This window comes from Glycine max, chromosome 9 (assembly GCF_000004515.6).
Source record: "Glycine max cultivar Williams 82 chromosome 9, Glycine_max_v4.0, whole genome shotgun sequence".
In the NCBI taxonomy this organism is placed as follows: domain Eukaryota; kingdom Viridiplantae; phylum Streptophyta; class Magnoliopsida; order Fabales; family Fabaceae; genus Glycine; species Glycine max.
The window spans coordinates 7,915,931-7,933,341 of NC_038245.2; the positions used below are offsets into that span (position 1 = coordinate 7,915,931).

General features: G+C 36.3%; 1 protein-coding gene across 1 annotated transcript; it reads right to left on the reverse strand.

The window, feature by feature from the left end:
- Positions 1 to 1,577: 1,577 nt before the first annotated feature.
- On the reverse strand, positions 1,578 to 14,339 carry LOC100788582 (protein PIN-LIKES 3-like). The gene is made up of 10 exons (XM_014761578.1): positions 14,268 to 14,339; positions 13,999 to 14,154; positions 13,861 to 13,939; positions 13,672 to 13,753; positions 13,448 to 13,572; positions 6,879 to 7,000; positions 6,536 to 6,713; positions 2,500 to 2,549; positions 1,920 to 2,012; positions 1,578 to 1,724 (listed from the first exon to the last, which is right to left on the reverse strand). Exons 1-10 carry the CDS (start codon positions 14,337 to 14,339, stop codon positions 1,578 to 1,580), a joined length of 1,104 nt encoding a protein of 367 aa, XP_014617064.1.
- Between the last annotated feature and the right edge of the window lie 3,072 nt (positions 14,340 to 17,411).

Consider the following 17,411-nt stretch of genomic DNA (forward strand, 5'->3'; position numbering starts at 1 on the left):
CCCTTTTAATATTTTCGCCTTAAGCCTCAAAATGTCTGTACACGGCCCTGTGATGGAGGATGATATTTTTACTCTATGGACATGGTTGAAGGGATTTGAGAAGGATTTTGACAGGCCCTATAGCTACTGGTCATCTAACATGTCACTGGTTTTTGTATATTAGGAGGGGATAGAAAGCAATGGAAAGGGTAGAGTTTTAACAATGTATTTTCCCAGCTTTTGGTTCCTGTCGAGACAGATTATAGTCTGATTCTGGAACCATCTGACTGGAGTTGTTTGTTCATGTACTCTTGGTACCTCTGGTACTTGATTATATATATATATATATATATATATATATATATATATATATATATATATATATATTATCTTTGTTGAGCATAAAAAAGTGTAACTTCTCATCATATGAATCATTTGTTGCTAATTAGCCTCCATGAATCATATTAAAAACCAGCTTGCCACCTCAATTCAAAAAAATCTCAATTGATGAGGTATCCAAGCTACATATTACTTTTAAATACACCTTCACAAACTCAATTCAAATGACTAAGTCTTCACAAGTTGCAGATTAGGCCTTGTCCACCACAGTTTGCTTATGCATGTGCTTGCCCCCATAAATTTGTATCAACTGAACTCCCTCAATACATAGCCACTGAGAGTCTCCCTAAAGAGCACATACTCAATTGTTATCAAGTATCTAACTATCTTTCCTCAGCTTTCAAAATTGGTCTTGTTTACATAACACCGTACATTCAAAACCATGTTCCAACACTTAACAAATTGCCATTAATATGCTGAAAATCCTACATCAGTGGATATCAGTATCATTATCATAATGAAATATGCAAGAGGTAGATAAATATGCTGAAAATTTTCCTTTAAATGTAGATAAATACGCAAGAGGTAGATAAAAAAAACTTTGAAGATGAATTGCTTAAAAAATAGCCATTGGATATCAGTATCATTTGATACAAGGGCACCACCAACAAAACTTGCAACCCAACAATGGACAACAAAACAAAATAGCAAGACAGTGAAAGAAACCCCCCCCCCCCAAATTTGCTTCCCCATTATCACACACACCACACATAGAGAAAGAGAGATCGAACGAAAGAAAGAGAGACAGATCAGCGAATGAGAGGGTGAAAGAGAACTCACGGATTCAGAGAGTGCACGTAGAGTACGAGGGAGGGTGACACCGTGAACCGCGTCGAGTAGAAAGAGGGAGCAGAGACAAACAACCACCGTGCCAAAAGGAGACAGAAAGCATCAGGGAGGTAGACAGGTGCTAATCGTCGAGGTAGGGATGGGGGAGGCAGCAGATCTTGGAGCAGGGAAAGAAGTAAAATGAATACACTAAAATGATTCTTGAAGTTAACTATTTCTTATGTCTTATTAGATTGTTTATGATCCTTTGAGATGTTTTAATTTGTAATATTACATATATTGAATATATGATGTAATTTTACACTAATATCAAAATATATGGTACTTTTTCTTTTTTGAAGATTAAAATATATGGTACTAAAATTAGAATTAAAATTAAAAAATGGAAACTCATAACTACTCCCAACAACCTAGTGTAATTTCAAATTAAAAATAAGTTTTGGGATGCATACATACCCAACCATGGTAACAGAGTCTTGAATCACATGAAGTGAAGCATCACCGCCAATCATCAACTTACGTATCTGGGGAACTACTCCAACAATAAAGCCAACAATCTGCATAGCCAAAAATAAATGTTCATCTGATAGGTGAATATTTTTAAAATAACATAATAAACTATTACGACCATTTTAATCAATAAATGCCCTTATACTTAAAAAGTTATCACGTGGCTATAGTATGAGCATTTTATATTACTATAACTGCATGGCAGTATTTCACTAACATAAGTTCAGTTCATTGTATCATACCGCTCCAAGAGTTGCTGGTGAAAATATAGCTCTGAAATTGGAGTTGACTAAAAGCTTTCCAATTTGGTGTTTGATTTTAGCTGAGATCGGTAACTGCAATGAAACACCCGAAAATCAGATGCATATGTAATTTGATTTATTCAACATTAGATATGTAATGATATCCTACATAAGATAGAAGCTCAGATGAATTTTAGAATCATGAGTTCTACAAAAACAGATAAATTTAGGATTAATCAATGTAAATATCCTAGGTGATGCTTATAAGGATTTTGCAATTTGTAGACAACTCATTGAGGGATAGGGCTTCAATTTACTATTTTATGTGTTACCACATTCAATTTGAATTCATTTTATGACAACTGTCACACACTGGGGTGTCTGTCTTTATTGCTTACTCTCTTTAAGTATAGATTGTGATAGTAAAATGAGATTTCTGAGATAAGCATTATATAAAAGTTGGCCCTTTGTAGTTGATTTTCTAATATATAATGCTATATGAAACTCTACAAATTTCTAAGATCATGATTTCCCTTAGATTAGTATAAAATATCTTTTGAAAGGGGTTATTGGTAGAAACCTTCACATTCTCCTCAGATTCAATTGAAGAAAGCAGAAGTGTGTAATACAACAGTGCTGGATGAAGTTCAACAGCAATGGAACCTCGGGAAAGCCCTAGGTCTTAAGGTTGACACAGACCAATCTATCTATATCCAAAACTTTGCCAACATGGAAGTCCGTGATAAGGAGGAAGCTATGGAGCTGGGAAATAGAAAAACTTGCAGATGAATATCCTCTCATATAATATTAAAGGGATGGGTAGAGGTATCAAATGGGCCTCTATCAGGAACCTAGTGGGTAGGCTTAAAGTTGATTTACTTTGCCTGCAAGAGACAAAGAGGGAGTTTTTCGATAAGGCATCTTGCCAAGCTCTGTGGGGTGATCTTGACCTTGCATGGGAGTGGCAGCCTGCTGTGCATGCTGCTGGGGGGTTGTTGTGTGTTTGGAACAACAAAAATTTTCAGGTTGACTTTAGAGTCTCTGAAAAGGGCTTCATTATGCTGGGTGGGGTTTGGTTGGCTGATATGCAAAGGGATGTTATGGTCAATATCTATGCTCCTTGTGATATCGTGGGCAAAAGGCAGTTGTGGCAGGACTTGAGTAAAAGGAAGATGCAATCCCAAGACCTGTGCTGGTGTCTTGTTGGGGATTTTAACTGTATCAGGCATCCCTCAGAAAGAATGGGGAGCAATCATGGTAATTCAGAGTCCAATATTATATCTAAATTCAATGATTGGCTTGCTATTATGGAGGTTGATGATATTCCTTGTGCAGGTAAGCCGTTCACCTGGGTTAGGCCTAATTGTTCTTGTAAAAGCAAACTGGATAGAGTTGTAGTCTCTGATGGCTGGCTCTCTAAGTGGCCAGACAGCTCTCAACATAACCTTGAAAGGAATTACTCTGATCATTGCCCTATCATCATGAAATCTAAGAGCATTGATTGGGGCCCTAAGCCTTTTAAGGTTTTTGATGGTTGGCTAAATAACAAGGACTATCAGAAGGTGGTGAGGGAATGCTGGACTGAGAATCAGCCTTTGGGGTGGGGGGGGGGGGGGTTTGCTTTAAAATGCAAGCTAAAGACTCTCAAACAAAGGCTGAAAAGTTGGAATAAAGACAATGTAGGCGACCTGTGTCTTAAGGTAAAACAGCTTCAGCAGAATTTGAATGATCTGGAGAATTCCATGCCACATCAACCTTTTGACCAGTAAGTCCTACAACTGAAGAAAACTCAAGCTAAACTATGGGAAAAGGCTAATTTGCATGAATCTTTTGTCAGACAGAAATCTAGAAGTAAATGGATTAAGGAGGGGGATAGTAACAACTCTTATTTCCATAAAATTATCAACTACAGCAGGAGGAGAAACACTTTGAGGTGGATGATGATGGATGATACTTGGGTAGAAAATCCTGACTTGATTAAGGCTGAAATTCTGCAGCATTTTCAGAGTAGATTCAATGAACCTCATCTGAATAGACCCAACCTGGATGGAGTCTATTTTAATGCTTTGTCTCCTACCCAGAGGGAGATGATGGTTCAGCCTTTTAATGAAAAAGAGATAAGGTGTGCTGTGTGGAACTGTGGAAGCGACAAAAGCCCGGGTCCAGATGGGTTTAATTTTAGATTTATTAAACACTTTTGGAAGGAGCTAAAACCTGATTTTCTAAGGTTTATTGCAGAATTCTATGTGAATGCTACATTCCCTAAGGGCAGTAATTCTTCTTTTATTGCTCTCATCCCTAAGCTTAAGGACCCTCAGTCTATTAGTGACTTTAGACCTATTTCCCTCATAGGATGCGTCTACAAAGTCATTGCTAAACTGCTAGCTAATAGGCTGAGAAAGGTCTTGACTCACCTCATTGATGAAAGGCAGTCAGCCTTTGTAAAAGATAGACAGCTGATGCATGGTGTTTTGGTTGCTAATGAGGTAGTAGAGGAGGCAAGGAGGTCCAAGAGGCCATGCATGGTCTTTAAAGTAGACTTTGAAAAGGCCTATGATTCTTTGTCATGGCAATTCCTTTTCTACATGATGAGAAGAATGGGTTTTCATGAGAGATAGATTAGCTGGATCAAGGGATGCATCACCTCAGCTTCTGTGTCAATCCTTGTGAATGGAAGCCTAACCACTAAATTTAAGCCTCAAAGAGGCTTGAGACAAGGGGATCCTTTGGCCCCGCTTTTATTTGATTTGGTTGCTGAAGGGCTGACAGGTTTGATGAGGGAAACAACAAGCAAAAACTGCTTCCAAAGCTTTCTGGTGGGAAAGAATAAAGTGCATGTGAATATTCTCCAATATGCTGATGACACTATTTTTTGTGGAGAAGCTTCTATGGACAATGTGAAAACTGTGAAAGCCATACTTAGATGTTTCGAGATGGTTTCTGGACTGCGAATCAACTTTGCTAAAAGCCAATTTGGAGCAATAGGGAAATCTGAGGATTGGTGCCTCTCTGCTGTTGCCTTCTTAAACTGTGCTTTGCTCAACTTCCCCTTCTGCTACCTAGGGATACCAATTGGAGTTAATTCGAGAAGAATGGTGGTATGGGAACCCATTATCAAGAAATTTGAGACTAGGCTCAACAAATGGAACCAGAGAAGCATTTCTATGGCTGGCAGAATTACCCTAATTAATGCTGTCCTCACAGCGCTGCCTATGTTTTATTTGTCTTTTTTCAGGGCCCCTACAACAGTGATTAATAGGCTAACTGCAATCCAAAGGAAATTTCTCTGGGGTGGCAGCTGTGAAGGGAAGAAGATAGCTTGGGTAGCTTGGAGTCAAGTGTGTGCCTCTAGAGATATGGGAGGCTTGGGAATTAAAGACATTAAGGCACTTAACAATGCTCTCCTAATTAAATGGAAATGGTTGATGTTTCACCAATCAGACCAGCTTTGGAGCAGGATCCTGATTTCTAAGTACAAGGGATGGAGAGGTTTGGACCAGAGGCCATCAAAGAAATACTTCTCTCAATGGTGGTCTGACTTAAGGTATGTTAATCAGCACCCAAACATGGAGGATGTCTCCAAGCAGTTCTCTTGGAAGGTGGGTAGGGGAGACCAAATTCTTTTTTGGGAAGACCCTTGGGTTGACGGCGGGTTACCTCTTAAAGAGCAATTTCCATAATTATACCAAATCTCTTCCCAAAGATTACACATTGTGTAAGACATGGGTTATTTTTCTGAAAATGGGTGGGAATGGACTTTCTCTTGGAGATGAAATTTGTTCGACAGTGAGATGGGGGTAGCTTTAATTTTTATTGATCATATCGCAGTTATCAGAATAAGTGGCAATCTGAAGGACACCTGACTGTGGGGAGCTGAACCTAATGGGATCTTCTCTACCAAATTTGCCTACAACCTTATTAAAGCTGAGCAGTTCTCGGAAGCCCAAGGTTCGGGTTTCCATCAGCTTTGGGACCTTAAAGTCCCTCCTAAAGCTTTATCTTTTGCTTGGAGACTGCTTTGGGATAGACTCCCTACTAAGGATAATCTATCTAGGAGACAAATTCAGCTTGACTATGACCTATGTCCACTCTGTCAAAGTCAACCTGAAACTGCCTCCCATTTGTTCTTCACTTGCGACAAAGTGTTGCCTTTGTGGTGGGAATTCTTTACTTGGGTTAAGGAAGATAGAGTTCTCCACTATAGCCTGATGGATAACTTTCTCCAACACTCAACTACAACTAGAGGAAAGGACATCAATAGAAGATGGAAGATATGGTGGTTGGCTGCTACAAAGTCAATTTGAAAATCCAGGAATGACTTGGTGTTTCACAATCATTCGTTTGAAATCTCTAAGTTGGTGGCCAATTCTGTTTTCCTCACTTGGACTTGCCTCAAGGGGTGGGAAAAGGATTTCAGTGTTCCTTTTCACCAATGGTCCTCAACAATGTCTTTAGTCTTTGCTTAAGTTTTGCTTTGTAGGGTTGGGGTTGTGGTGTTTCTCATGTGGGGCTCATGTCTTTTGTATCTTATCAAGAGATCTTTCTCTTGTGTTAGTTGTAGTACCCCTGGTACTCTATATCTATTAATATATCTATTTTTTGCAGTTAAAAAAAAATCATGTTGTCCTTTGGTGGATTTTCAGGTTCTGAGGATTCTTCCTCTGGTAAGAATTCTAGGAATTCTTCTGAAGCCTCCAGTCTGAAGGAGTTAGTTCTATAATCATCTTTTGGTACTACACTTGTAGAAACTCTCATTATGTTATATACATAAGTCCATATATAAACAGCTCCAACCTACAGTTTACCCATGAATACCACTTCAGAAAACAAAAGGGAAACAAAAATATATAGCCAAATAAATGTTTTCATTATTTTCAGTATTTGGTTGGAACACTTTACACTTATACCCATTATTGTATGTTAAGAATTAATATAAAAGAAGCTGATAAAGTTACAAACCACCATAGAAAGTGAAGCATAAGCCATTCCATATTGACAGCAGACATTGGAGTCTCCAAAAGGACTACCTTTGTCTTTACAGATAGCCGGGATAATGATTATAGGCAAGTTTCCTAAATTTCCTGTTCAAGTAAGTCTAATAAGCTTAACGACAAGATGCATCCAACAAGAACCAATGCTACAGCTTGAGCTATAGAGAAAATTGATGGGGAAAACAGGCCAACACAATAACAAACTTAATAACAGAACAATAGGCAGTAGAAATAAATTCTCCCAAACTTGCAAGAACCTGTGAGGAGCACTAATAAAATATAGAGCGCAAAATAGAAATCAAGAGCACACAAGAGACACAATTTGTTTAACGTGGAAAACCCCTCAATGCAAGGGTAAAAATCATAGGTAGTCCAAACCAAAGCAATAACTCCACTATAATCAATAAAGGTACAAGAGAGTCTCCAACAAGCGCACTAAAACGTACTACAAACACCCAAACCAAAACTAAGCATCAATGCTTACAATAGAGAAACAAGAAGATGCAAAACACCAAATGCAGAGCAGGAAATGCGAAGCACTTATCTCCCTCTCCAGATATCGTTTTAACAATCCAACTGGATAATTTAAAGTATCACGTGTGTAGAACCTATTGTTCAAAAATAAGCCAGATTCAACAGTGAACGACTCCGCAGTTGCAATCTGAAAAATGCTCTTTGGTAGGTGTGCGAAAATCACAATGATTTTTCCTCTTCTCTCTCTCTCTCTCTCAATGTTTTCTAACTATTTTCCTCACAAATGAGTCTCTCTGTTTTACCCTAATCTGACCCTCTCCACTTAAATAAGTGAGACAAAATGGACCTTCTCATTTATGTTTTTACTCCATATAGGAAGGAAGCCCAAAAAGCCTAATGGCATGCAGCAACAGGACAATAAGAACAAGAAGTTTTTGTGCAACTTTTGTGTCTACGATTAATTAAAGGCCTTTCATTTCATTCAGAAACTGGAGAATATTTGGACTCCCAATTATTGCCTAGTTACTTTGTTTGCAAAATTAGTAAATGTACACACCATATAAGATTGAAGCGCCTATTTGTGAACACCTAAACAATCCAAATACCTAATTTTGCTAATCGCAAATTCTTTTAATCTCTCTTTTATCACATTACATCATTAATTATATCAATCACTGTATCTCCTCTCTTCCTATCTCTCTCTTGGTGTCCATGAATTTTTTTTCCCTTAAGGAGTTCTGATTTTTAAACACCTAAACAGTCTAAACACATGATTCATACTCCCAATTTCTCTCTCTCTTCTATCACCTATCTCTTATCTCTTCCTAGGTGTAGACACCAATAGAGGTGTCCATTGATCTTTTTTCTCGATGTTGATTTATGAACACTTAAACAGCTAAAATACCTAAATGGCACTCTCAATTTCTCTTTATCTCTTTTGTATACCATATTCATCACCAATTATATAAATTACATCACCAATCATACCAATCACTTATCTCTCCTCTCTTTCTTGATGCAGATACCAAGGGAAATGTCCATGAATTCTTTCCTTAAGATTGCTTAGATACACTTTTCATTGCCAGTAACCCATGTAGCAAAGAAGGTCTATATAGTCTGTTATGGAAGTGATGAAGAACAAGCAAGAACAACAGCAGAAAATGCAGCAGACCAGAAATGTCATACACACCGAATTGTGCAGCAAAGGTGAAAGAGAGAAGAATGAGAAAGAACACACACATGATTACGTGGTTCACCTTGAGAAAGGCTACATCCACGGGAGGGAAAAACAGAAAACTTTTATTATGGTTGCAGTATACAAGTGGAAGCTTATTCACTTTAAAATACAGGGCATCCTTGCCTTATATAGGCAAAGGACAAAACAGAAAAAAAAATATAACAGAATAACCTTCCATATGGATTTAGGTCACAGCCCAACAATTCACCACCTTGAACTAACATCCATATAGGACACAAACTGCTCCCTCCAAACACTCATGACCTTATCCTCAGCAGTCAACATTGAGCAAGCTTAAGCAATGATCAAACTTGCTCTTTGGAACTGGCTTTGTGAACATATAAGTAGGATTGTGCAGAGTGCTGATCTTATGAACTTTGATTCTTCTTTCTGACTGAATGAAGTGATATCTAACATCTATATGCTTGGTTCTATCATGATGACCTTGATCCTTGGCAAAGCATATAGCACTAAGGCTGTCACAGTAGATGTTAGCATATTCTTGATTAATTTCGAGATCATTTATCAGACCTCTCAGCCAAATTCCTTCCTTTGCAGCTTCAGTAAGAGTCATATATTCAACCTCAGTAGTTGAGAGGGCAACCAAAGGTTGAAGTGTTGCCTTCCAACTCACCAAGCAGCCACCAAGGGTGTAAGCATACCCTGTTAATGACCTTCTCTTGACAAGATCAGCAGCAAAATCTGCATCAGAATAGCCAGTGAGGCAGCAATCTGAGTGAGATCCATAGATCAAACCTACATCTGCAATCCCTTTTAGATATCTGAAAATTCTCTTCTCAGCCTTCCAATGTTCCTTCTGAGGTTGGTTTAAGAACCTACTAACCATGCTAACAGCATAAGCAAGGTCAGGTCTGGTGCAGACCATGGCATACATGAGACTGCCAACAACACTTGAGTATGGAACCTTTGACATGTAGTCCTGATCAGCTTGAGCTTGAACCTTTATCACAACAAACAACTTCTCTTTTTCTGAAAGGGGAGTGCTGATAGGTTTAGAGTCAACCATTCCAAACCCCACAAGTATCTTTTGAATGTAATCCTTTTGAGACAAAAATAGCCTTTTTTGAGTTCTGTCCCTATAGATTTCCATTCCTAAGATTTTCTTTGCAGCCCCTAGATCCTTCATATCAAATTCACCATTCAGGAGAATCTTCAGATTTTGTATATCACACATGCTTTTTGCTGCAATAAGCATGTCATCTACATAGAGTAGAAGATAAATCATTGATCCATCCTCCACCTTGTTGTGATAAACACAACAGTCATAGAGACTTCTCTTGAATCCTTGGCTGGTGATAAAGCTATCAAACCTCATGTACCATTGCCTTGGAGATTGTTTCAACCCATACAAGGACCTCTGTAGTTGACCAACATACCTTTCTTTTTCTTGAACTTCAAAACCTTCAGGTTGTTTCATTAGAATATTTTCTTCCAATCTTCCATGGAGAAAAGCAGTCTTGACATCAAGTTGTTCAAGTTCCAGATCTTGGTTTGCCACTATAGCAAGCAAAATCCTGATGGATGTATGTCTGACCACAGGAGAAAAAATTTCGTTGAAATCTACTCCTTCTTTCTGGCTGAATCCCTTGGCAACTAACCTAGCCTTGTATCTTATCCCTTCCTTTTCTGAAAGACCAGGTTTCCTCTTGTATATCCACTTGCAGCCTACCACATGTCTTCCTTTAGGTAGTTCAACAAGTTTCCAGGTCTGATTCTTATATAAAGATTCCATTTCCTCTTTCATAGCTAACAACCAATTTTCAGCTTCAGGATGATTGATAGCTTCTTGGTAAGTGGCTGGTTCATTTGAATCTATTTCTTCAGCTGCCTGTAATGCATAGGCAGCCATGTCTTCAAAACCATATCTTTCAGGAGGTTTAGTATCCCTTTTTGGTCTCTGATTGATTTCAGAATTGAGCTGTGGAGGATCAGGTTGAGCTGCCAAATGAGACTCATTTGCACTGAAATCTTCTAATTTTCTCACCTTCTTGAAGAACCACAGGAGATGTTTCGAAATGACCCCATTTTTCTGAGTCTTTGGCTGTAGATTCTACATCCTTTTCTTGAGGAGAGTGGCAGCTCTGTGTTCCAACAATTGGAACCTCAAGCTTGGGATGAAACAAATGTGATTCATCAAAAATTACATCTCTGTTGAGTAGAACTTTCTTTTCGGATGGTGACCAGATCCTATAGCCTTTCACCTCATCACCATAACCCATGAACAGACCCTTTCTTGATCTAGGTACCAGCTTTCCTTCATTGACATGATAATAATCATTGCAGCCAAATACTCTTAGGTTTGAGTAGTTTGGTGTTTTGCCATTCCAAATTTCAATAGGATTTTTAAGTCCTATAGCAGTAGAGGGTGTTCTATTGATCAGAAAACAGGTTGTATTGATAGCTTCTCCCCAAAAACTTCTGTTGAAACCAACATTAGACAATAGACATCTTGTTCTTTCCAGGAGTGTTCTGTTCATTCTTTCAGCAACTCCATTTTGCTGAGAGTGTTCCTAACAGTAAGTTGTCTAGCAATCCCTTCATCTCTACAGAATTTGTTAAATTCTGTTGAGCAAAACTCCAAGCCATTATCAGTTCTGAGTCTTTTAACTTTCCTTTCAGTTTGTTTTTCAATCAGTGCCTTCCATTCTTTGAAGCATTTGAAAGCTTGACTCTTTTTACTCATGATGTAGATCCATGTCATCCTTGAGTAGTCATCAATTATGGACAGAAAATACCTTCCACTACCTAGAGAAGGTACTCTTGCAAGCCCCCAACAGTCAGCATGAATGTAATCAAGAGTTCCTTTGGTGGTGTGAATTGCTTCAGGAAATTTAATCCTATGTTGCTTGCCGAAAACACAGTGCTCACAGAATTTCAGTTCATCCAATTTCTGATTTCCCAACAGCTATTGTTTTTAAAGTATCATCATACCTTTTTCACTCATATGACTTAGCCTCATGTGCCACAATTGAGTTAAATCAGGTATGCTCTTATTGGATCTTGATGCAACAGCTACTAGACCATCATCAATACATGTTGTACCTTGAAGTATATAGAGATTACCCCTCTTTATACCCTTCATCACCATTGTAGAGCCTTTTTGAATTTTCATGACCCCGTTTTCAGTGCTGCATTTGAACCCCTTTCCATCCATAATACCTATGGAGATTAGATTCTTCTTCAGCTCTGGAACATGCCTAACTTCAGTGAGTGTTTGGATAATTCCATCATGCATCTTGATTTTTATTGTGCCAATTCCAATTGTCTTGCATGAGACATCATTTCCCATGAAGACATTTCCACCTGATTTCTCTTCATAGGTGTCAAACCAAGTTTTGTTAGGACACATATGAAAGGAACAACCAGAGTCTAATATCCACTGATTTTCAGAATGTTGGTGATGATCAGCAACTGAGAGAACAAGCTCATTTTCAGATGTGGAACCTTCCTTGGCAACAGCAGCAGATGGTTTGCCCTTTTTCTTGGGACAATCTTTCTTCCAATGACCTGGCTCCTTGCAGTAGTTACATATATCCTTTGGATTGACATGAGTCTTCTTCTTTCCTTTAAACACCTTTTTCTTGATGTTCTTGTTAGAGTTAGAGGCAATAAGACCATATCCATTTGATTCTTCAGAATTTCCAGGTGCTTTAGATCAAAGTTCCCTTGAGTATAAGCTGGATTTCACCTCCTCCATGGTGACACATTACTTACCAACACTAAGAGAATTGACAAAGCTTTCATATGATGGTGATAGAGAGGCTAACAGAATCATGGCAGCATCTTCATCCTCTATCTTAACATCTATATCTCTTAATTCCATCAAAATAGAATTCAATTCATCAAGATGATCTTTAAGAGATGTACCTTCTTTCATGTGTAAACCAAATAGACGCCTCTTCAAGAAGAGCTTGTTGCAGATTAACTTAGTCATATACAGCTTTTCCAACTTGAGCCATAAGCCACTTGCAGTTTCTTCATTTGCAACTTCATATAAAACTTCATCAGACAAGGAAAGCAAGATTAGTGAGTGAGCCTTTTCTTCTTGTTCTACAAGTTCTTCAGTCTTTGAAATAGAGGTCTTTTCTTTTGATTCAGAAGCCATTTCTTTCTTCACAGATGCAGAAGCAACAGTAGCCCAAACACGTTGTTCCTTCAACAAAGCACGCATCTTGATGCGCCACAGATTGAAGCTGTTCTTTCCATTGAATTTCTCAATCCTGATTATGTTTGACATGATTTCTTGAATGTTCTTGATCACAAAGAAGTAGCGAAAGAACCAGAAACAAGACTCCCACAGCTTGATCTTTGTATTCAGAGGAGAATCTTGAATTCCCTTGATGCAACTATAGCTCTTGATACCAGTTTGTTATGGAAGTGATGAAAAACAAGCAAGAACAGCAGTAGAAAATGCAGCAGACCAGAAATGTCATACACACCGAATTGTGCAGCAAAGGTGAAAGAGAGAAGAATGAGAAAGAACACACACAGGATTACGTGGTTCACCTTGAGAAAGGCTACATCCACAGGAGGGAAAAACAGAAAGCTTTTATTATGGTTGCAATACACTAGTGGAAGCTTATTCACTTTAAAATACAAGGCATCCTTTGCCTTATATAGGCAGAGGACAAAACAGAAAAAAAATATAACAGAATAACCTTCCATATGGATTTAGGTCACAGCCCAACATAGTCTTTCGTATTAACTATTCAGTAATAAATTTCAGGGGAAATAAACAGTGAAAACATAACACAGATTACATGTTAGACTTTTAGGATTCATTAATTTTGAAGAGAAAATTCTACCTACAAAACAGACACCCATTATTAGCCCTTCCAAGTGTTTGGGAGCCTTTGTTAATTTGATAAGGATCCATCCTAAGGCATAGCCTATTATAAATGTCAAGAGGATATTGACCAGCATGAACCACCTAAATCACAACCAAAAAAGGTTAGAAACCGTAATTCAAAGGAAGAAAGCGAATCCTCAAATTATCACCAAAATTCTAAACCAAATCAATAATACTCACAGTAAAACAACATTCTCAAAAGTAATCCTGTCGGCCAAATTGCCACCCACCAGTGCATGATTGAACACATAATGCACAAGTTGTCATATAGATGAAACACTGTTGTCAATAAGATATATAAGTATAACAGACAAATGGAAAATAAGAAAAAAGGGGAACAAACTTCATTAAGTGTTAGTGGAGTCACATGATTCACTTGAATCCTTGCATCTTTTCCCAATAAATTTACGAAATTTTTACAATAATTTGAAACAACTAGGTTACTAGACTAGATCTACCAGCATATAACAAGCATTTAGTGAAACTTTTCAATGGTTAGGGTCTTACCTTCAACGTCGCGGCATGGCAGAGGCGAAAGTGAGAGTGAGGGTTCACACCTTCAACGTTGACGGCGACACGAGAACACGACAATGGTGGCACTGCGCGGCTACACAAAGGTGAAACCACGACGGTGAGAGACTGAGGGGTTTCAAGGTAGCAACCCTTAGATGCAAGAATGAGAGTCGTAATTCAATGATATGACTGATAGAAAAAACTTTTGATTTTTTGAGAAACCAACCACGATGGATTTAGAAAAACCTTCGTTAATGAGCTACTCTCCGTGACGATTTTCCAAAAATCGTCCTTAACTCACGAAGCTTAACGACGATTTTTTCAAAAATTCTCATTAACAAATCTTGTTAATTGTAAAATGTCACTGCATTATTTGTTTAAGAGGATTTTGGTAGAACCATAGTTGATCCAACACGTGGAAAACCTTTTTTCTAGTAATGAAAAAATCAAGGATTTCACATATTACTTTAGATTTTAGGAGACCAAATCTTATTAGAGTTAGCCAATGATAAAAGAAAATAAATAAAAAAAGTAGATGAAAAATACAGTAAAAGAGTTTTGATTCCAAACAAAAAAGGTTGACCTCCTTTCTTCTTTATGTTACAATTCTCTTGTCACTCAGTTCTCTTTTTCCTTAGTCTAGAGAAAATGTAAAACAGGTGCCAACACTTCATCATGAAAGAAAGGATTAGTTGAGCCAAGATCACTAACTAAGAAAATTTAATACTAATAGAATAGAAACATAACTATCTTTTCATATAGATATTCTTTCAACACAACATAGGTCATCAAAAGGATATTGAAGATCCATCAACGCACAAAAGTCAGGATCTTGTAGAAAATGAATTTCTATTCAAAGGATGCATAACAACTACAAGGATAAGCTTACACTAACCCGTCAATTTGGAATCCAATTCAGTTCCTTAAGAGGTATCTAGAAGGAATTTTGGAATGTAATAATATTGATTCAGACAGAAGAAAGAGTTTTCTATTAATTCAAATTTTCTACCTACCAGACAGGGATAGAGAAAGAGGAAAAAAATTGAGGATTTTACATAGTACTTTTGGTCAAAAAATCGATATGATTTTTTTTTGTACTTTTTTCGCTCAATGATGAAATGGGTTAGATTTTACACGACCAAACCTTGTGGAAGTTAAGGAATAGTGAAAGAAAATAAATAAAATTTGTATTTGAACAGACAAAATGATCACACAAAACTTAATGATAGGATATAGTTGCCACACTTTTTACACATTTAATAACTAAATTAGAATTTTTGTTCTTTTAAGACTAAATTATCACTAATCTATTCACACATAAAAAATTATTATCAATTTACACATTTAGGAATCAAAATAGTAATTTATCAAAATAACAGATACCAGTGTAAATAATTCTTTACACTATTGTCAAATTAGACATATAGTTAGTTAACTTTTACAAAATTTACTACTTTAAAAGTTATACTTACATAATTTGTTTTTCTAACTGGTCCACAATCTAAAATCTCTAACAAAATAAGTCCTCCCTCAAAAAATATTGATGTTTAAGTCTTTGAATTTTTTTTCAAATTAATTATTCTTATTTTTTAATGAGATATTTAAACATTTATTTTAATTTTATCCTATCATAAATAATAATATCTTGAAAGGCTTAATATATTTATTAAAATTAAGAGAGAATAATACTATTTTAGTAAAATTGTCATCTAATAAATACTAATTTTCTTGGAATACGTACTTTATTAGCATGTATGGAAATACTTTAAACATTAATCATTTTGGGGTGAAGAAAATATATATAATAATTAATCTCAAAAAGTAACTAGCGTATTCTTTTTTGACATATGCTGGATGTGTGTTTTGTTGTTAACCTAAAATTGTATTCTTAAATAACAATGAAAGTTGAATTTTGTTAGTATTTGAGAACAGGTTCAAATTTACTGCTAAAAGATGTTATATTTATATGTTCGGTAAGTAATGCCTCACACATGATTACCATTAAAAGAGAACTCCTATTAGGAACAAATTAAAAAACATATATTCTTGAATATGTGTATGTAAATCTCCTTTATTGTTATTTCTTAAAAAGAATAATTTCTCCTTTATGAATATTAGTTTTATATAGGTGATGATTCGCACTAGAAAAGTTTTAAGATTTTTTTATCAGTTAGCTAGGTAAGAATAAAATTGTGTGGCTTCAATCTTGCGTTTGAAGTAACCCACTGTCCAGTGAGTTTGTAGCCTTCCCACCATAGTAATTAACAGTTTCATCCGTAAGGGAATGCATACCAAACAGTCAAACACCACACAACCCAGCCAATTTCATTGTCACAGTTAAGGAAGTTCACTCCAAAACTGATTTGTGCATTTCATGTTTAAGGACGTTTAGAAAAATAAGTCAGTTTTCCATTGCATGACTACAAACAGGTAGCACCCCAGTGTCCAACTTCTAACTGGTATAAGGACATCATATGATACTCTTCAAGTGCATTCATTAAGAAATTTTTTGGATGCAGTTGCTTAATTAGGAGTTTTTAGTCTTGATTTTCCAATTAAAATTAAAGTTTTACTTCAGAAATCTGCATAATAAAAATTTGCATTAAAGATAAAGTGAAATTCAAATTTAAATTAGAGAACAACAATAAATACAAAGTATAACAAACTTCTGGCACTATGTTAGAATTAATGGATTTTTTATAAATTGATACAGTATGACAAATTGACAATTTGTTATGCCACTTTTCACATAGAGAATGCATTGGCCATCATTAAAACAACACGGTGCGTGCCATTATTAAAATTATATGCGTATTTAAAATTCGGTTGCACATATATATCATTTGGGGTTAATTAATTTGATTTTCAGTATCTTTCCCGTTTCCAATCCATTATATTCTCAACTAGAAGAAAACATATTCTTTTCTCTTTACTATATATATAGTTGATTATTAATTGGATTCTTTATTACATTCTTAAACTGCAGCTGTTTTCATAGATTTTGTTACAACCGTGGAGCTAGCATACACAACCATGTTCGCCACGATTGTTTTGAACTTGATGAACAAGCATCTCGATATAAATTAAAATTATAGTGATATCAGGATAAGAGAAAACGTAGAGAATTTGATTGCCATAAGATGAGGCCGAAGAAAAATAAAGTTTATTCTCAGCTTAACTTTAAAACTTCATTTTTTTTATTGGTCAAGTTACATTGATTTAGAAGTAGACCTTTTGTTTGGTTAAATAGTTTTGTTTTGCAATGATTTTTAAGCTATACATTTTACTTTATTATGCATTTTTAACGTACATAATTTAATTTCTATATATTATAAGTGTAAATTTTACACTATCAACTAATTAGAAATTAACATTTTGCATTAATTTTAAGATAATAATTAAAAAAG